General features: G+C 45.5%; 1 protein-coding gene across 1 annotated transcript in view; it reads right to left on the bottom strand.

The window, feature by feature from the left end:
- LAPTM5 (lysosomal protein transmembrane 5) overlaps positions 1-21416 on the bottom strand; it is a 25495-nt gene extending 4079 nt beyond the window's left edge. Inside the window, exons 1-6 of the mRNA XM_005235299.4 lie at positions 21240-21416; positions 11736-11829; positions 2923-2999; positions 2118-2246; positions 1476-1601; positions 870-965 (exon numbers count right to left, since the gene is read on the bottom strand). Of these exons, the coding sequence (XP_005235356.1) occupies positions 870-965; positions 1476-1601; positions 2118-2246; positions 2923-2999; positions 11736-11829; positions 21240-21326 (609 nt within the window). The 5' untranslated portion in view covers positions 21327-21416. The remainder of the gene's footprint in view (positions 1-869; positions 966-1475; positions 1602-2117; positions 2247-2922; positions 3000-11735; positions 11830-21239) is intronic.

Genomic DNA, 21416 nt, shown 5'->3' with positions numbered 1-21416 from the left:
AATCTTGTAGCTAACCTGTGGAAAATTCAGATCAACCCATTTGCCAGGTCAGTGAGATTTTTGCTGAAGACCCACGCTGCCAGCTGGGTTTCAGGGTTATCTCCATTCCTATTGAGCAGTTTATGCAAATATTAAAAGATAAGCTGAAGTCATGTCTGCAGTGCAATCTTATAAGACACTCCACTCCACACTGACCTGTCTGGCCACATGGGAAGAGTTAAATAAAAAAATGTGTTCCTGCTAAGTGGCATTTTTCACTGTGACAGAATCTGCTCAAGTACCTGGAAAGATCTAGTTTTCTTAGCTGGTCTGAAACCCCTCAGTGGAAAACATGTTCTCTGTTCCATCGAAGCAAGAAGAATAGAAAGCATCTCACAGTGGAGTTTTCTGAGATGCAAGCAGTATTTAGCAGATCATGGGTTTTAATTAAATTTCAGGGTATCAGTGTGCATAACTCTGCTTACATCAGTGTGGACACAGTGACTTAGCCAAGTGGAAGATCTAACCTGCTGCTTAGTAATCTAATTTGGGCACACAAGTAGCAGAAGAATTTCCTATATTGGTTTTCAAACATCTTACCCTTCTAGAGACAAATGGGCAGTAATAGTTTCTGGATTTAAAAGAGATTTTGCTTTATAACTCACATCTACAGAAGCATAAAACCAGTGATATGAACATTAGATCTGCCCTGGATGCTGGGCTGAGGCACAGCTCCTGTTATGCCCAAGGAGAGACCAACAAGGCTTTCCAATCCTACACCCCAACCCAACCCCCACCCCAGGCAGATTTGAGAAAGATGTGAAACCAGTTCATCCTGTGCCCCAGGCAAGAGCTTCATTTCAGCCTCACCAGACCCCGCAGCCATTTACCTTCAGGAAGATGACAGCAATGAACACAATGGTGAAGGTGACCATCACTTTGGCATATTCTTCTGTTGGTATCTTCTCCAGGGCTGGCAAAAAGCCCTGTGAAAAGAGGGAGAGGGTCTCAGTCATAAAACCAGGGTCACACAAGATGGTGGAGGTCTCAGCAGGTTTCTCAGCCAGCCTGTGGGAAAGGTGGGACAGGCCATCTTCCCTTCCTCATCAGAAAGAGTACAGGGATATTTTTTCCTCCTGCTGTTTACTCTCCTTTGGCAAAGATTTTCAGAAGACTATTTAAATGAGAACTAGAAGCACGACTGTTTAATAAAGATGAAAAGTTGATGCATTTTCAGTGTGTGCAGGCAGGTTCCATCCAAATCATTTTGCTCTGCAATTTGCATCCATAAGATTAAGGTGTACTTTTAAGAAACATGCTTAAGCAAGCTGTCAGTCAAGAACACTGTGTTGGTGAGAACATATGGAAAAATCCTTCTTTATCATCAGTATATACTGTAGAGATCAGAGCCAGTTTGCTCTGTCTTGACAGCCACTGAAAGAAACTTCATAGGGGTTTACAGCATAAAAAATGAGCTGAGCTTGCTCATAACCTACCCCATTGTCTGAAGACTTGAGGCTGAGATAGGTGGGGACCTCCATATAGGAGCTGCAGAGGGTGAGGATACTCAGGCAAAAGTCCAGCAGCTGCAGAGCCAGAAAAGGGATCTTCGAGTGTCCCTGCTGCAAGGTGGGCAGGGAACAGGAATTTCGTTATGATTACAGGAGTGCATCACTTCCATAGATTTTTTCACATTTTACACAAGGCCTCTGCATTGCTCACATTGACAGCCTAAGCTATTTAATCCACTTATACTAGCCAAAATGGTGAGCAAACCATCTTGTTGGGCAGATTTATACAAGCTCCACAGAAGGGGTCTCCATCTGGAGCCATGCTTATCTGCAAGAAACCCTTCCTAGCATGGGCACACCCTGAACAACCTCCCCAAAGCCATGAGACAGGAAAAAAAAATCAACAGGAAGATTCCCAGACACGGGAAACAATGTCCTAGCTGCCACTCATTCTCCTTACACACCCTCAAGCCCCCCAGGATTGCATCCCGTCCCCAGCCAGCACAGGCACTGCCTTGCCATGAAGAACTGTGGCCCAAGATAATGATCCTTTACTCCTACATTGCACATTGGTCTCCAGCTCATAGACAACTGAGAAGATCACCCCAGAAGTGAGTTGTTACCTACCACGTGGCTAAGGGAGGACACAGAAATGGTTGCTGGGATTTGTATGTAGGAATTGAGCATCGTTAGGAGGCTGAGGAGAAAGTCCATGACTTGCAGAGCAAGGAATGGGATCAGGAGATGTTCCCTCTTCTAAGGAAGGAAAGCAATGCCAGTTATTTCTGTCCTTAATGGGAAAATGAGACCAACTAGCAATACCTGAAAGGACATATATTAAGGTACTCCAAAAGCAAATACTTTCCTGGACTTTCTGCATCTAATTTCACATGCTGTGGTGACAATTGATTCAGAAACAATGAAGGACATCAGCACTGATTTTTTTTCAACCCCCTTGGAAAGTTTCTGTGAATTTTCACTATGCAACATTAGCACTAGAGCCCATCAGATCTGTCATTCAGCTGTCCCCAAAGTTTACCACTACAGAGAAAGCTGGGCTCCCATACCAATGCACGGTCACGTCTTCCTCTGAAATGGGAAATGAATCCACAGTGTAACAGGAGAGTTACTGTTCCCTTCCAAAGTCTGACTTGCAAAACGAGAAGGAAATGAGGCAATAAACCAACATTTCCAAATCATAACACTTCCATTCCTTAACACAAAAAAGTTGTGATGGAAATGTCACCCAGATTCAGTAAATCTGGCAGTTAGCAGCCTTGCAGATAGCCTGAGACTGCGAGTGGAGATATTTATCTGCTTTTCTGATCCTACTTCAGTATTTTCAGGGAGCTCCCTCCAGTCCCCTCCTCTAACACCTCCAAACTCAGAGAGGCCTCAGCCAGCAACTAAGCATCATTAATGGAGAACGTACCTTCACCACACCGAGGAGGAGGTTGAAGCTGATGATGAACAGCATGATGATCAACAGGAAACTGGTGATGACATCAGCTAAAAGTCATAAAAGTAATCACCACATTACTAAAAGCTGGACGCTAATGTCCTAATTCAATCATACCTCTAAGGAAGAATTAAAATGTGTATAAATTAGCTGAAAGGATTGAACATGCCATGTGAGTTCCATGCAGCTTGAAGGTCTCCCTCTTTTCCTTTCTTATACTCACTTTTTCACCTGTCTTTGAAGCTCTGTTTCTTTAGCTGCCAGGCTAAGCAAGGTGTCAGCTGGGGCACACTGGAGCCAAAAGCCTTTATTGCCTGGACTGAAACATTATATATCCTAGGCTACCACATTAAGGTAAAATGCAGGGCGGGGGGGGTGGGTGGGGTGGGTGGCGGGGGAGAAAAAAAAAAGGAAAAAAAAAGCACAAAGCGCTTTGGGTTAATGGTTAATAAACCTGAATTTAAAATTATTTTGAGACTCAAACACAGATAAAGTAACCAACAGTGAAATCTGGTGAAAGTGCTGCAAGATTCACCAGCAGACAAGAAACATGCATTTTAATGACCCACTGCTGCTGTGGATCACCGAGTGTCAGGTTTGGGTGCAGGAGGTGGTCTCCTACGTACCCACAGCTGCCCACCTAAGAGTTCCCAGGAAGGAATCTTCCCTCTTGGTATTGCAGCCTGCCCTGATGCTGAGCACCAAAGGCTTGCTTGCACTATACAGCATAAACGTCTGATCTCTGTAGCAGTCTAGACAGTGCAAAGTTCTCTGTAAAGCTAGTTTGCTTCTGTATTTTTTTTTTAAAAGGGGGGGGGTGGGGGGTGGAACGGGCAGGGATGGGCAGCTCACTCCAAAGGTGAGACAGTGCTACTTTCTTTATCTGCCTCTGCATAATGTACAGTCTGCTATGGTTCATCCTCTAACTCGCTCTCCAATTCCTTTCTTACGGCTTTACCAGAGTTTAAAAGAGCAACAGCCTGGGGTCTCCAGCTCCCAAATGCTTGAATAAAGGGTTTAATTTTATTAGAAAAGAGCCAAACTTAACTTTTCTGACTTTTTAAAAGCAACTGATCCTTTCCACGGGTACTTTTCTCAAACATCAGAAATGTTTGATTGCTGGCTTGTTTTCCCCTCTTGCCAACTGCCCGATTTATTCCATGTCTGTTAAATCTAGTGCCTAACTTTTTTTTCCCCCATTACCTCTTTTACAAAGAAACCTAGAAATTGTGCTTTAGCCTGTTGGATCCCCGATATATTCCAGCTGCTCTGAAATCCTTCACTGCTCCATGTTACCCATTTTTCCCCACAAAAATGCCCCTGCACCTCCTTCAGCTTTGAGCATTTGCCTATAGCTTTGGTAGCACATTACATTTTTAGTGGGGTGGGGGAGTATTTCAGTCCTTGGCCATACACCAAAGTGTCCTTAACTCACTTCCTAGATTTGCTGACAGTAGCATAAAATAATCTACCAGGACACTGAGGCAGAGAAACCCACCCTTTCTTTCAGGCAGATAACACCAACACTGCTATTTTCAGCAACAAAACATTTGCATCGCAGCAGTCACAGCTATACCATAATTTGGCCAGTTACTCTGAGGGAGCAAATGCAAACACTTAGCCCAAGCCATGGGAAGAGCCAGGCTGGAAAAGGGCAGACCTACGAGCCGGTGCTGCCCACGGCATCTGGCAGGAGATGGGTGCCCATTAGATGCAGCAGCTGCAGCATATGCAAACTGCCTAGTACTGCATCCAGGCTCTGCTAAGCAATGTGGGTATGGACAAATGTCAGTTAAAGAAAGGAGTAAAGATGATACCGAGAAGCTCTGGAGCCTTTCCAGGGTTGCAGAGGACCTGCCTGATAGCTGGGCTGAGCCACATCTGGTAGCAAGCGTGGTTGGCACCACCAGCAACACTCCCCACATCCTTAAGCTGCTAGCAGAGAGTGCACTTTATTTCATTCAAACACATTGATACAAAAGATATTTTAACTTTCCCTTATGATCTTCTCAAGAATTAGCAACAAGCTCAACTCTCCTCTAGAGATGAGATTTGCTGATGGGGAACCTTTAGTGTGAGATGAAGCTCTGACCAGTACTTATTCCCTGAGCATGAGAAGCCTCTTCCTTCCTGGGGCCTCAGGGAAAAACCCTTTGAGGAGGCTGCATCCCTCAAAGAAGCAAAAATAGCTCATCTCAAGAGAGCACTACATGAGTTGCTGCACATAGAGGTGTCAGGCATTCAAGACTTAACGAAGCAATCAAACGTATCCAACAAACACTTAACCCACATCAGGAAAAAAGACTTCTGATTGCACAGAACAAGAAAATTGCTTTTACTTATAACCCGATATAAATGCCCAAAGCAGGAACTATTTACCACAAAGTAATGAGAATTGAAGCAGAACAAGAAGTCTCAGAAAACAGCAAAGAAAGAAACCCCAAATTCAGCAAACCCCAAGTGAGGGGAGGGCAATGGAGAAAGGGCTGTGCTGCAGAAGAGGCTGCTGGCAGCTTTGCGGCTTGTGAGGGTCGTGGGAAGAACCTCAGCTTCAAGGCAGAAACCCAAACCCACCTTTCAGAAGCATGAGAGCCGACACAAGGCTGTGATCTGGTGCACAAAGAACCAAAGATTAACACCAGGACAGCATAAAATCCAAACAAAAAAAGAGCTTAACAAAGGAGACAGTCTCAGCTTTTGTGAGAACAGCTATAAAAAGACATCCCACTCCCATTAAACCCCAACCTGCCTGAAGCCATTTTCCCTGGTTTTCTTCCCAGAACCAACCATCAGAAACTTGCCCCAGAGAGGGTTTATCTTTTTAGCACGGTGTTTCCTCAGATTCAAGACAGCTGTGTTTTTCTGCCTCTTTCTACGTGGTCTTATGCTCCAGCTCTCTCAGCAGGCTCACTAATTAATTGGGCAACTGGCCGTTGCTTCTGCAGGCTAATTGTCGGCAGAACCCAGCTGAATTTTGCAAGCAGAACCTAGATCAAAAAAACCCTAAACAAAATAACAAAAAAAACCCCAAAAGCCCTCAACCTTAGAGACATGAAAGGATGGGAAGAAAAGGAAAACCAAGAGAAAACAACTTTCCAAGCACTGTTTGCCTTCTATTTGTTCACAGCAAATACAGTCGCCCTTTCTGCTGACAGCAGATCTCTCTGTTCCAGGGGCAGTTTAGTATAACAGATTTTATCTCAACCATCAAAGATTTTACTTAAACAAAATTACTTCTTTCTTTGTGGAGCACATTTAGCAGATGGGCTAAAGAAGTGACCCCCTCGGTGGTAGCTGCTGGCTGTTAGCCCTGTCTGTGCAGACCCTCCATGAGATGGGAACGAGGGATTTGTTTCTATGGAGAGGCCAAATGCCTCCTGGAACACTTTTCAAGGGCTGGCAGAGCGGCAAGTTGCCTTCCAGAACCAGCGGCAGATCCTTGGGGATCCCTGGGATTTGAGGCACTTTCAGCTACAGCAGACCCTAGAAACCATATTCCTGTGGCTAACAGACTCTTTCCATGCCCAGCGTCTGTTGGCAAAAAATGTAAGATTTTAATTTTTAAGTCTCTTCAGTATTTCCCTCCATGCTTAGTTGGCCTTTGTATGTTGAATGTTTGTCTCTCTTGTACTTAAAAAAAATTTTAGGAATCTTGAACCAAGCTTGAGTACCTGGACAATCTCCAACACAGGGGCATCATTCCACTGTTTTCCTCTCTGTTCCTCCCACACGGTCATCTGGGTGCCTATCTCAGGAATAACCTGTTTTCCTCTACAGCACCTTAGAAAGTACCGGAGTATTCAGAGTGACAGGATTTGTCCCTGTAGAAGGTGCGTTGGGTCTTTGAGGGCTGTTACTGCATAACAAGAGGCAATTGTTACAATAAAGGAAATTCCAGCTAAAAGGAAGAAAAATTTACAATAGGTGATACCATCTTGAACAGGGGTGCAAAGAGGTTGTGGAATTCTAACCCCGGGGGAATCTGCAAACCTCAACTCGACAAAACCCTGGGCAAACTACCCCAGCTTTGGAGTCAGCCCTGCTTCACGCAGTAGGTCGGACTGGAGACCTCCAGGGATCCACAGTACTTTTGCTCTGCTTCGATAATTACAAAATCAGGCAGGGGAAAAATGTTGCTCCTCACAAAGCCCTAGAATATCCTACCTACAGGAATATCTCCATTCTGTGGCCACCTCCACACTGGCATGGGTACTTTATTGCTGGCAGAGGGTGTGGTGAGAGCTTGCCCCCTTTTTCCAAAAGCATACAGGAATAAACAGCAGCAACAAAAAAAATAACATGCTCTTTCTTACGCTTTTTCTTACTCAAATTCTCTGGTGCTACCTGAGTGTCCCAGAGATCCCAGGGGCTTTAATGAGAAGGAATACATACATTCTGTGAAGTAAATGCCATTTTCCTTGGGGAGGTGGGGTGGCCAGAATGGGGGCATATGGCAGAGCCGCCCAGAGCAACACTAGACGTTTGCAGCGCTGTCGAGTAGTAAACCCACCCCACATCTAACAGGAAGACAGAGCATTTACTTGCCAAATGTCTTTTATTATTATTATTATTATTGTTGACCTCACATCAGGTTTTTTTTGCCCTGAATGTAGCCAGGAGGGACATTGAGTCCTAATATTTCTCATGAATGCAGAGAAACCCCATTCTGTTTTATGGCCCAATAAACTGGCATGGGAAATACAAAGAGGGCTCATAAAGCTGTGGTTTAACAGTTGCACTCACAGATTATCAGGGATGGCAGTGTCTGATTCAATGTTGTGGTAAGCTGCAGGGCTTACCTGTGTTGTTTCTGGACAGCTGCATTCAAAGAATGGGCAAGACCAGTGGGGGAAAGAAGCCTCCCAGTCCCTTTAGCCACATCCGTTTTTCATCAGAGAAGAAGGGAATATTTTCTGCATAGGAAATGGTACATATAGGATATGGTATACGCTGTGCGCGCAGGTCTTTAGGCATAACTGAAGTATTTTTCTTGGCTGACTGGACAGAAATTGAAACAACTTTTCCAGTTGTACTTTGTCCACAGCCTCAATTTTTATAGTCATTAATGAAAAATAAAAGTGATTAACACTCAGACTATAGACAGGCATGAATTGAAGACATCCTAAAGATTTACCTGTGGTGAGCAGTGGCATGTAATCTTTTCAAAGCAGAACACCATTCACGTTAGCAGCTTAGAACTGGTAAAGGAGGTTTTAATTGAAATGTTTGGGGGGTGGGGGTGGGGAGTTGGCTTTTTTGCTTTATTTTTCCAGCAGGAAAAGCTAGTCTGCCAAAACTCATATGCTTTCAGGAATGAAGCACTGCCAAGACAACCTTTACTAGGAAGGCTTCTCAGCTCCAGAATGAGATTTCTACTAGACTGGAAATGGGGGAGGCTGCATGGGAAGTGCACATCCAGATTTCTGCTGTATGTGATAGATAGCATAAAGATTTGAACCTAATTCTTCCAGATTGCAACTGAGTGCCCCAAATCACCACGGAGCAAAGCCTGGCCAAAATTAATCTTGTGTTCCTCCTTAAATATTAGTTTGGTAGTAAATTTAGATCTACTGTAGATTAGCCAACATCCTGGCATTGACCCCATGAGGGGTGGGAAGATCATCTTCAAGGCTCCCAAAGACAAAGAAGAACCTGATCCCTCATTCCCATTTTAATCTAACATTTTCAGCAGGTCTTATATTAATTTTTTAGTCAATTTTCAACAAAAAACAAATTCCAGAGGAGCGCTTTCAGTTCTGTGCTGCCTGTGGCATCTTGTAAGCCAAGGTAGCAAGGAGTATCAGACTGCAAGGGACAGAGCATCCCTCTCCTAAGGGCATTGTCCCAGTCACCCTCCCTGTTACCCTGGCAATGGGAAAAACCTGTAACAAACCCAGATCTCCTTCCCCTCCCTGGCCATATCTGTGGAGGTGGAGGCCCATCCCATACCCTGTTCTTAAAGCAGTAAAACTTACTGATGTGAAATCTTGAGGGAGCTCTGATTCCTTATAAAGAACTCCTATATGTATTTTTTCCTCTTGTGTCATGTGAAAAGCATTTTCCCATAAACCTTGCTTTGTTTATATTCTTTGGCCATGACTACAGCGTTAGCATTATATATTCCAAGATTTGCTTTAATCTGGCAGGATCTACAAATAGAGCAGCAGATGCTGAGGGCATTGACAAAACATCTCTCTAAATTGTTCTCCAACTCTTCCATCTGGGTTTTGAAGTCAAATTGAACTTTCCGTACTGCTTTGCTGTGTTGCTTCCCTGCTAGTTTCTGGAAATAGAAGGGTTGCGCTATGTTTATTCCAACTATAATCAGAAAACGGTCTCTCAAGCAGAGCCCTTTGAAATGCTTAGGAAGAGAAGCCAAGTGGAAGTGCTGAGAACTTCATTATAAAATATTCCTTTTTGTGTAGGAGGCAGTGGAAGAGGGGGGAGGGGGAAGACCTGTCATTTTGATTGTGTGGGAAGTGGGGGGATGTTAAAAATGGGGGCAATTTCTCTTGGAATGGTTCTATTCTTAAAGAAAACCCTCCAGATTTGCAGAAATGCACAACTTGCTTAGAAAACATAATAGTTTTGCATGGAAATTATCTGAAGAATCTGTCTCAACGATTTGTTTCTTTTTCTTTAATGAATATTTTGTTTAGATACTGGAAGAAAAGTAAGTATTATTTGTCTTGGATGGTCTTTCTACAAAAATTAACGAAAAAAAATTGTTATTTTTACCTAACTGTATCTGTGGGAAAGTATTCTGGTCTGCAAATATCAGATTCAGTTTTCAGCGGTTCAGATCACTGTATTAGTCAGAATGCAGGTGCTTATTCCGCCATCAGGAAAAGTGTTTCCAACTACAGCCATGTTCAAGCCAGGTACATCAAAACAAAACCAGAAAAAAAACCAATAAAAAAAAACAAAGCCAAAATGGGGAGGAAGACCTTAAGGTCACACTTGCATCATGTTACTCAGTTTTCATCTGCAAAATTAAACCTAGAAACTTACATTATGGAAATGGGAAACTGGATTCTCCTACTTACGTTGTGCTGCTCCCAGGCACCCGGCAAACAGCCAGGTTTTAGAGCTGGTGTATTGCATGTTGCCCTGATGGGAAAGCTCTGCAGAAAGCATTGTGCAAAGTGGTCATCATGCAAGTCTACTGGGTGTTGAGTTGAGCCACAGCTGCAGAGGGACCTCTGTGTACCACAGCTAAGCCAAGGAGCCTCCAACCCACCCAGACTGGGCTGCTGGAAACACTGGCCCATGCGGAAGATGGGAACCATGGCAGCAGACCCTCACTCAGTGTCCTCTTAGCAGGGCTCACCCAAATTTCCATTTTCCACTCACTGTTGATGCCTTTCAAAACAGCCTTGGCAGATCACAGTAGTAACTCCTAAAACCCACCTGGGCTCTTTTGAAACATGTGAACCCATCTGTTAGCAATAACTACTCCCAGACAGTGACTATGCCTGTTTTGGTGCTTTCCACTGTGTCTGACTCCTTCCCCAGGGGCAAGTGGGTTTGGGATGTGCAGGAATCTTCTGTACTTGGTTTCCTTTTCCTCCACTTGCAGGGGGCCTCTCTAAGCATGCTTGCAGCTTGGGGAAGGTCACGCTGGAGAAGCAAGGAACAGGCAAGACCTTGCTGCTGTGAGTTGTGTTTTTCTCTGTCCAGGAGCCTTCTTGGCAGGGAGAAACAATGCAGGGTGTGGGAGCCTCGTTCCGTGCACAGCAGTGAAGGGTTATCTCAGCTTGTGGGAATATACCAAAAAGTGACTAAGAAAAGGAAAAAGCACCCTGTGCTTGTTGCTTCCAAACAGCCTCATGCAGAATTAGCTTGGTTAAGAAATATTTGAGGTTGGGGGAGTTATTTTCTTTTACATGACACCCCACATGAGATAACTGCCAGGTCTCTGAAAATTAGGCTAAATCCTTCTGAGTTCAAATCACAGTAATCCAATCAACCATGTTGAATGTGATGCTCGTGACTATTTATGGGATATTGAAACAGCCTGTCTGTTTCTTCCAGACAGCCAATGTTCTGAAAAAAACACAAGGGGTTGGGAAAATCTGGGGATGGGGACCAAAGGGACAGGGGGGAAAGGGAGGTGGGCTGGTGTGACCCTCTGAAGTGCCTTCAGCTGTGAGGTAGGAGACCCCTGCATGGCATGATGGGTAATGAGAAGGCGATGACTCCATGGCACAGAGGGCAGGGTACTGGTGGCAATATCAGGTAGCCCATGTACCTGTGGGGTGTGGTGTGGGGCTGCAATTTCTCCCTGCTCTGGGACTGAGGTCACTGGCCAGACTAGGTCCACTGAGGAGCTTGTCAGACACTTCAGTGTTTTCCAGGAAAATGCCCAACTTGGGAAGGAGGTCAACAGTCTATGTAAGACTTAAATGACCTACAGTTGGGAGAAAGGGAGAGAAGGGGAAACCAGGATTGTCAGATTCATGCCAAGTGTATTACAGAGGGAGTGGGAAGGCTGCAGGATTATGAGGGTACCGGAGAGTTTGGGCTGAGGGCCTGATCCACTGTAATAAAGGCAACTTCTCTGGGCTCCACATCGGTCTCCAAAAAGCCAACACAGCCATGGCATAAACCACAATCTAAATCTTTAGAGCCTAAATGTTGTCTCTGGGTCTGAGCTTTTGATGCATTTGCTCTGAATACCTGTTTCCAATTATTTTTGATGAAAAAGAAAGAGGTACCAATGCAGGCCCTTGGGCTCACTTTCAACCCACAGATCCTTGCTGCTTTCCAGCATCCCTGTGACCTACCAATTCTGTAGTAATCCTTGTCCAGGTCTTTGCAAAAGCCTTTCCCACTCGCCACCTCCAGGGAGTACTCAATCAGCAGCAAAACGCTCATAACCTAGAAGCACAAAAGACACAATTCAGTGGGCACAGTGTTTTAAAGTGTAAAAAGAAACTAAAAAAGAATAAAGCTCTCTGTAAGTCTAGCTATAGCACTTCAATGACAGAAATATAATTTCCCTTCTTTTACTTATCTAAGAAAAATCTCCAAATGTGCTTTATTCATATTGAACCAAAATCATTTTCTCCAAGTTTCTGAACCGGACTATCAAACCCCAGACTCCAGAGCTCATTCCATTCTGACTTTAGCAAGCTGTGAGATGGAGTGAGGTCTAGAGCTGTGGTCTCAGTGCTAGCACTGAACGTCTGTATCCAAGCAGTGATGATCTGCAGTGAAAAATCAATTTCTGACCCCCAGGTTAGGGACAGCTCCTGCTACGTGTGGGGCACTGGGCAGTCAGGGGCTGCAGAAGACTTCCATAAGGCTGGAGACCTCACCATGGAGTACCTCAGACAACAAGTCTAGGGTAATTCCATGCAAGTAAAGCCAGGGAATGAGTAGCCACAATGCCAAACATCCCACCGCATCCCTCCTGGGGACAATCCCACCCTGCTGGTGTGTATGCTACCAGTAGCACTGCCAAGGGGACCAGATGCTGTGGATTCAAGAGCACGAAGTCCAGGGCCACAATGGAGCATTGGTCTCCTCTTGCTGCTGTCAGAGCAAGTAACGCCTCTTAGGGGCAAAGGGCTACTCTGCTGCCATTTATTGCTCCTTCACCACTTCACTGACAGTTTCAGCACTGTATAGCGAGATGGCACATTTCTGATGGCACCATGCACCTCATCTGGTTCATCATTTTCTTCCATGTTTCCCGATCTCTACTGTCCTGCCTCATGCTTGGTATGCCTTTCCTTTCTTCTGCATGTTTAGGCTGGAGCAAGCTGGAGCACAGCATAGCCTGCCAGCCCTATACCTACAGCTGCACTTCCCCAAACCAGCATTGTGTGTCTCATGTTATTTTAAAATTGGCTTAACAGTGTGGATGGTGGGGGAGGAAGCCTGCTTCTACGTTCCCTGAGAGTGCAAGGAACATGGGCTTTTCACCCAGCAGATTCCACTTGCTTTCTGGACAAGATCCCTGACCCCTCTGCTGCTGTGCAAAGAGCTGCTACTTCTCTGCCTGGGCTTTACCCCTGTCCCGGAGGACCTCTTGCCACCACAACAGGGCACAACCTGAGAGCAGAGAGCAGGAGTCTGACCAGGAGAAATGCAAGGATCATTATGACTTGTGCAGGTTTTTTTTGGAGACGTGGGAACTGTGTCTGCAAGAGAGGAAATCTTGAGGTGTGCAAAAGATGGAGAAACATGTGCGAATATGAGCCTCCATCTTCACCCCCCTGCCACTGGATCCAGCATTGGGACTACCCATTCTGCAGACTACCAGGGCAGGAGCCATCAACAAATGTACCATCAAAAAAAACCAGGCTGTCATGAAAAGAGAGTCATCTGAACCCCACACTGATGCAAGAAGCAGGTTTGTATCTGCCACCAAGATCAACAGAAGCTCGGGTACCATCAAGCTGAGAAAACATTTCCCCAATAGCTATAGAAGCCTTCCGTTTCAACAACTGCCTAAAGAAGTGATGCAGGCAAGGAGGAAGCAGAACTGTTGTGGTCTGCTCTTGTGTTTGCAAACCTGATGTGTGGGAAGCAGTATGAAACCAGCAACTGCAGGGCATGATGCCCACCTAGCTGTGGTGGGAGCAGGAGAGAGAATAGGTTTTGTCTTTTGCAGAGCAATGGCTGGATGTGCCATATGAGAGCCAGACAGAGTTCGAGCAGGAGTAATGTGTGTTCAGGTGTGCTAGGGCTGACATTGCAAGCAAAGAAGAAAGAGGCATAGAAAGAAAGGCTTTGCATTGCCCTAGAAATAGGGAAGCCAGGCTGGGAGGGATGGCCTGCAGCAGAGACAGGAGCAGATCACACTTTCCCACTGTCGATGCCTTAGCTGCATAAGACCTAGAAATTATTTTCAAAACCAGATTCACAATCTTTCTGCACCACAAGCTGCAAGTGCAGTTTCCAGAAGAGCTGTATCACATTCCCCAGAGCCTTTTGCTTCTAGAGTGAGCATCCACCACACCACACTGCTGCTGCAGTGGGGACTGGGACTCTGTATCCCACCATAAACCTTCCCTCTGAATTTAAAATACTATTTAGCATGTGAGTTGGAAGAAAGGATGTGTTGTGTTTTGTCCTGGCCTGTCTGATATCACATTGTTCAACTACAGGCAACACATTGCATTTTAGATTTTTGCTGTGCAGTAAATGAACTTTGCAATTTGTTCATGAGGCTGATAGGGAAAGGAGAAATATCTAGATCTCATTAGTGGGGACAGAAAAAAGTGAACATGAATTCAGTTTAATGTAACACCATGTAAAGTCCTATGGAAACATTGAACCTTATCAAGGATGAAATTGCATCAGTCTGAAGTTTTCTTTATACATGAAGGTCTCCCCAGGGGTGTAAAGGATCTCTTAACTAACATGGAGATCACACGCTGACTTCAAGTGCCCTAACTTGTCTAAGAGGTTTCATGTATGTGCTCCTGAAGAGATTTCACTTCCCTTATTGCTCGTGTTGGTCAATTCCTTCAAATGTCAACATGGAATAGGAAGAAATCAGTTTTTCAGGTCTCTGTTAAATGGAGGGCTGAACAAATGGGTGATCTGAGCCCTAAATATCAGCTTCATTCCTGAACGACAAGAGTGAAAGCAGGACATCAGATCCCAAATGCCCCCATCCGTGATGGTTTTACAGCCAGAGCAGAGCCAGAGGCTAAACTTCAGCATGAAGAACTATCTCCAATGGCTATCAAAGAGGGGAACAGTAGAGTAAAAGAGGCTCTGGTTTCCTTGCAGGTTTTGAAATGAGCCACACAACCAGATCAACTGCAGTCACATAAAGTAAGTACATGTCCAATAGAAAACCTCAGTTCAACCAGAAAGACTATGGAGAAGACTTTTAAAGTGAAAATTGGTTTAATTTTCCCATTTAAAAGGGCTTTTGCATAGAAAAAATGAGCCAGTGAACTGCAACGAGATAAAACATGCAACGATCTCCAGGCCTTCCCCTTGGCTCTCCATCACAAGTGCCATGTGAGGACCAAGATACTTTCCCATCACCTGACTTGGGCTCTGACATGCTGCTTCCTGGCATGTGACAATCTTATTTATTCCTGTAGAGAATATACATACAAGGTGATGAAACCTCTACAGTGGGTGTCTCGCCCCAACTTGAGAAGGTAGACGAAGACTGATGTGGCGCCTGCCCAGCACCCCTTGCTCTGCAAGGCTGTACGTATTTTCACTCGAGATTCACCCTTCAGCTCCAGAAGAAACTGAAAGGCTCCCATTTCAGACAGACAGGACTGCTCAGAGAAGCATTCAGTTCCCTTTCTTATTGCTATGTCATGACAGGAGAGAGACAGGCTTAAAATAGGAAATGTCACCTCCTGGCCCACAGCTTGCTTGGTGTTCTGGAGGCTCCCAGCCCCTCCAGCAGCCAGCCCTTCTTATTCTACCTCCTATAGCTGCAACTTTTGGAGGACAATGCTCATCTTGTTTCTGTCTCCATTTCAAAGGAGTGCTTCAGATTTCTCAGAAAAAGATCTGTAACACCAGGAAATGAAGTTACTTAGCCAAATAATGTAGGATTGAGGTAAAGCCAGTTGTTAAATCAAGGCAGTTAAACTCGGGGTGTCTTGCAAGACAGAATCTTAACAGCATGACACCAGCAGCCCCCATTCCCTGGTGAGTAATTTTCCTGCAGCTGCAGTGGGGTTAAACTGCTGATAGATGTTGGGTCATGTACCGTTTTGTCTGTGCAGCTTGACTGATCTCCAGATAATTTATCTTTATGCACGTGGCCTCGGGGTGATGGTTGCTCCTTTTTTTGTTTCACACCAAGTGTTTCTGGAAGAAGAGCTTGAAGCCGTCACAAACAAGGGTTACTGGGGTCAGTGACATGCTGCTCTGACAATGCCCTGGGGTGCTGTGAAGGGTCCTGACAGTGGTGCACATGAGCCAGGTGACACCCAGCACTTTGAAGGCGAATAGCTCCACATTAAATGCTATACTTTCAGAGCTTTGCCTTTTCTTACTTTAATTTAAAAGCAGTCATTGTGGCAACATAGGATGAAGTGAGGAGTGGTTTTAGCTCCCATTTGGTTTCCTTTCAAAACATTTTATCTTGCCATTCCTGCTGTCTCATTCTCCTCACTTGTTTGTGCAGCAGAGGTGCTCCAGGAGGACAAGGGAGCAGCACAGGGTCTGCTGAACATCTTGGATCAGCCACAGCCTGGTGAAAGCGCAATGAATCGCACTCTGTTATCAACATGAGTCATGTCCACAGGTGAGGATCAGACCTGGGGAAGGTCCCAGAGGTGAGACTCTGCTCCTTGAGTTAAAGAGCTGCCAGAGAGAAGAGCTTGTCTGTGACTGAGGCCAGGCCAAGGTACAGATGTGCTGCTTTCTAAGGCCTCCTTTGGCTCTATTCAGGGATCAGCAGCAAATGAGTTGCAGGTTCTGTGCTGTATGCACAGAAGTAACTGTCCAGCCTTGTTCTTGAAGCTAATGTCAAATAACTTGAGGTCTGCTGATGCCTAGGAGGGAGAAGCTGATGAGCAGAAGGATAAATTCCTCCATGCTTTCTTCAGAAGTCACCCGCAAGTCACCTCACAACACCCAGTGAAGCTTTGCTAATGACACAACTCTAATTCCCCTCCTCATTCCCCTCCTTCTTCCCCATTTGTTTGAGAGTGCCCATGATTTATTTCAACTGTCTATGGAGAGATCCGCAGTGAGACAGATCTAATTTATAGAGGACAAGACATCGCCACAAAGCCTGAGAGCTTGTGTTTGATGGCATTACTATCAGCCAGCATCACTATGATTCATCACTAGGACCCACAGCAATAACATATACTGATATAAGCCAACAGTATTGATGTAGCAAATCATCTAAGTCACTGCTAAGTTATAAATCCCCTTTTCCTTTTCCTTCCCTCTGCCCAGCTGCAGTTACATGATCAAAAAGGTGGAGAAGAGGTAGAGGAAAAAATGGTTGCTATTCTGTGTTATCTCTTAAAGAAGTAAGACAAGACAACCTTCTCTGAAAATTAAACTGTTTTCCAAGGGGTTCTGTGAAAAAGAAACCCACTGAGATGATATAGTAGGTACAGACACAGTGGGACCCACAGGGACTTGGGGAGTTATAGGTTCTGGTATTGCAGTGATGGTTCCTCTGGCAGGAGCCAGCAGCAGCAGGGTTGAACAGCTGAGGGCTCAGGCTGCCCCTGCCCATTTCCTATATCCTTCACTGGATCAGCCCTGGTCTTCAAGAGTATCTCTGGCTCCTTAGCCTAAAGCCAAGTCATGTTGTTTGCTAATGCTCCCTGGCATCACATGCCCTGTGTTGATCTTGCACATCGTGGTGTAGAGGAATTTTTAAAGGATCAAGGATATATGTTACCATTGTCCGGGTTGGACAACCCAGGCCTGTTAGTTGAAACTGCAGAGCAACTTTAAATTGTCCTTGGAACAAGCAGTGTGAGAAGGAAAACAAGCTATGCACAAACAAGAAGCCAGGTGCAGAGCAAGTCCTGGGAACCGCGAAATCAACACACTCTCATCGGCACACTCTGATCAGGTGCCTGCAGCATGCTCACCGATCAGCGACATGGACACCCACATGACCAGAAACTTTTATCCAATCACCTGTGTGTAAAGTCGTGTGAGCGGTTGGTTTAAGTTATAAATATGACCTGTTTGTTTAATAAAGTGAGCATGGCATGTAGCCATATTGGTGTGATTGTCGTGACTTGGCCAACTCTCCATGGGGGACCCTCTTTATCATGGCTGTGCGTATCTTATGGTAATTACCATTCTGTTTTTGCAGTGATGCGCCACAAAGTTTCACAGAGTGACCCCAAACCCTCCTGCCCACCAGCCACATCCACCTGGTCACTGCAATGGTGGGTGAATTGCACAGGAGTTCTCATTTAGAGACATGGGGCTGTTTCCCACCCAGGTAGCCCTGGCACTGGGGAAACCAGCATGCACAGAGGAAGAGCAGAGCAAGAACCCAGCTGTGCTTCTGTGGCATCTGCTCCAAAAGCATGGGCAGATTCCATGGTCTCATGCCAAGTTTATGTTGCTTGTGATCTGTTGGGTGCCAGGTGAAGCCAAGCCAAATCGTGCCCTGGCAGAGCAGAAAGGGGACACATGTCAGTGGCTTTGACTGCAATGTGAGAGTTTGATCTTCATTAAAACATCAGGTGGAGTTATTACTGCTAAGTCTTTTCCTGTGAACATGCTTAAGACACGCTGTGGGCAATGGGCAAGTCTGTTTTAAAGATGGTCTCAGAGTCACATTCATACTCAGCGCAGACTTTTCCCACATATAACAGGGTCAGCAGGCAGCTCCTGCACTAGACCCCCAGTTGCCCACACTGCCACGCTGAGCTTGCTGCCTGGCTTTGGGCTGAACCACTTTTCTTCAAGACCAGTCTGCTCTAGAAGGGACTGACACCACACCCGGCAGCATCCCTTGGCTTCAGGGCCCAGCATCCCTCCTTTACCCTCTCTCAGTTAGCAGTGCAGAGAATTTAAGTGTTTTGTCACAAATACCTATCCTTTTATTTATATAGAATAAGGTATAAAACACAATTACGTACACCACACAGAATTAGTGATTTGAACCATGTCACCGCTGCTGACAGTCAGGAGAGGGATAACATTCACAGAGATAAAAAAGACAGTGTATGAACCAGCCTCTGCTCACGGAGAGTCCTGTTACACTAGAACTTGTCAAACATGGAAAAGAAAAGGCTGGAAAGAAAATGTGAGCAGAATACAGCTGGAGATTATTGAATACAACAACTAGTACACATGATAGTTTTCATGTAACCTCAAACTCAAGAAATCTCTGACATACTGACTGCAGAAGATGCGCAGGGCAGGGACCACTTGGTACCTGTCCTGCTTCCAGTACTTTCTGCTCTAAGCAGCTGCTGCTGGCTGCTGTTGGAGACAGGCTGCTGGACTTCGGGGCTGACTCAGGACATCTGTCTCATGACTTTTGCTGTTGCTGTTTTGCAAAGAAAAGCGGCTTCCCTTGCTCACCCACAGTGGACCTTTGAACGTCTTCCACAAACACTTTCCCATGAGCACTGTGAAGGCTCACTCCAAGGCTCTCTGCCTTTTGCTGTTCAAAACTCACCAGATATCTTCAAAAGACCCACAAAACTCTTTTGAAATAACACATCCTTCATATGATGTCACTGGTAATTGAGTTTTCCCTGTTAGCCACTAGCACTGAAAAGTGGTGTCTCGTTCTCCTCCATCACACACTGGTGCAAATCAGGAATCTCTGTTGTTAGTGGCATCGTGGTGAAACACTAACAAGAAAAATGTGCCTTGGTTCAAAGCCTTTGTTGGCTCCTGAGAAAGACAAAGCAGCCTTTTTTCCTCCCAGCTAGAAAAAAATAATTCATTTTCTGTTACCTCTGTTTCACCAGTGATAACAGATAGCTCATGTCGCATGGCACGCTCGTAGCTTTCTGGAGTAAATGTGTTGTAGTTCCCTGTCCTGTGTTTTCCATCTTTGCCCAGACCTTTAATTTTGCCAGCTCCATGCCAGAGCTCAGCTATACTTCCTAGCAGGGTCCCATTTCTAAACAATTCCTGACCATCCCTCTGTGACAGCTATATGTTTAATTGGTTGTCAGAAATGACTTGTGCTCTGCTGCAGACTCTCAGCTTTGATAGTTTCAATTTTTGTGTCTTGGGGTAATGAGAATGCACAAGAAATGCAGCCACTTCTTTTTCTTTAAAGCAGTGAGATTATAAACATTGGGCTGGTGGCAAAAGAGGAGTAGCCTGCCCAGGGTGTAATCTACATATGCAAAAAGCAGAAGGCAAAAAAGGTTAGAAAATTGCATGATTCTTTTAACTAATCTCTTAATATTTTTGAGGTGCCCAAATGATTAAAATATGGCATGGAAATGCCACTACAGTGCCTGGCTTTCAAGTAAAGCCAGGGGAAAGATGCTGGCAGTTCCACTGCATGCAGATGTGATGTAGACCCAAGTTTCTCTGCTCTCTTGCTCTGGGCTGTCACGGGACTACCTCCTGCCCCAAAACAGGGGGGTGCAGAGATGCTGCGCTGCAGCTGCCACCACCAGCCCATAGTGCTACCAACTCCTGGTGTGTTTATGAAATCCTGCCATTCACGAGATGCTTTCCCTTTATCTTACTATCCAAAAAAGCAAAGAAGCTGATCTCCAGCTTTCTTTGCCTTTCATTTAATGAATTGAATCCTCCACCAATGTATGCTGGCATGGCATCGTGGAAATCAAAACCATTAAACAGCACGTTAGGCTGCCAACTTGGCTTTGTGAGCATGGGGACGCCACTTTGGTGCCATGAAGATTTGCTCAGACAGCATGGGTTGCTCCTGCTGCCCCAGGTAAGCAGAGTGGTGCTGCAGGGGGGGCAAGGCATATCCTTCCTGCCACAGCTGCCATGTCCAGCACAGGTTTGCAGGCTGCAGGTCCCCTCACTCTGCCTTTCCTGTGCAAGGAGTGGGTTAAGAGCCACCGTTAACTGTTATCACACTGCAGGCTTCCCACCTGTGACTTTGCACACCGAGTGCAACAGATGGGATTATTTTAGGTGCCTTTGCTGTGTGAGAAACCACATCCTCAGTATGACTTAAAGCCACTTGAAAGCATCTCTGTGCAACCAGGTGGCATGGAAGAAATGGCCCTCCAGGCTCTGCTGCCTCTGTTTGCTGTCATCTGTGCCCACCCCCAAGCAGTTACGCCAGCTGCCAGGCAGCTGAATGCAGCCATAGATGCAAATGGAACCCAAAATGGTGCATATAGCACCCAACTGGCCATAGAGAGAGAAATAAGGCAGCTTTGCTCACTTGCCTTTTGCTTGCCTGGGGCCCAAATCCCTCCTCCCTCCAGTGACCCATAATTTCAGTTTCCAATGCCAATGTGCTGCCCTGTTTCTAACCAACAGGTCCAGGTAGCCACATTGGGCCAAGCTACACCCCTTGCCCAGGTAAGAGCTCCTGAATTAAACTGCAAGGGCAAAACAGAATGCAAAGTGAGTTTCCATGAGCTGCAATTGGTAGAGCCAGGGGAAAAATAGTTGAAAAACCCTCCCAGTACAATAAATTTCTTCCTGCTCTCCTGCCTCCCCCTTCTTCTCTTTTGTCCACCCCTCTTAAATCACTGTTTGGTTTTGTTTGTTTTTTTTTTTTCTTTTGGGAACATGGAAAAGTCAAGCCAGGAAACCTTGTGATCTGGATGATTACACCTTATGCAAAGCTACACTTCTGCCCCTTTCCGTGTCTCCCTCTCCCTGTCCCCACTCTCAGCCCTGCAGCTTACCATGTGGAAGATCCCTAGAGCGATGGTTGCTGTCTTGGTATTGAAGAAGCAACATTTGGGGGGCTCAGTCATTGTCTGGGCAGTCATTTTCTGATTCCCCTGCACCGCTGTGAGCTGATGAGGCTGAATTTGCAGCAGCCACCCCACTGCAAAGCAGAGCAAGCAGCACAGCTCAAC

This window comes from Falco peregrinus, chromosome 3 (genome assembly GCF_023634155.1).
Source record: "Falco peregrinus isolate bFalPer1 chromosome 3, bFalPer1.pri, whole genome shotgun sequence".
Taxonomy (NCBI): domain Eukaryota; kingdom Metazoa; phylum Chordata; class Aves; order Falconiformes; family Falconidae; genus Falco; species Falco peregrinus.
The sequence above is the reverse complement of the archived record's forward strand: the minus strand, read 5'-3'. Positions and strand labels throughout refer to the sequence as shown.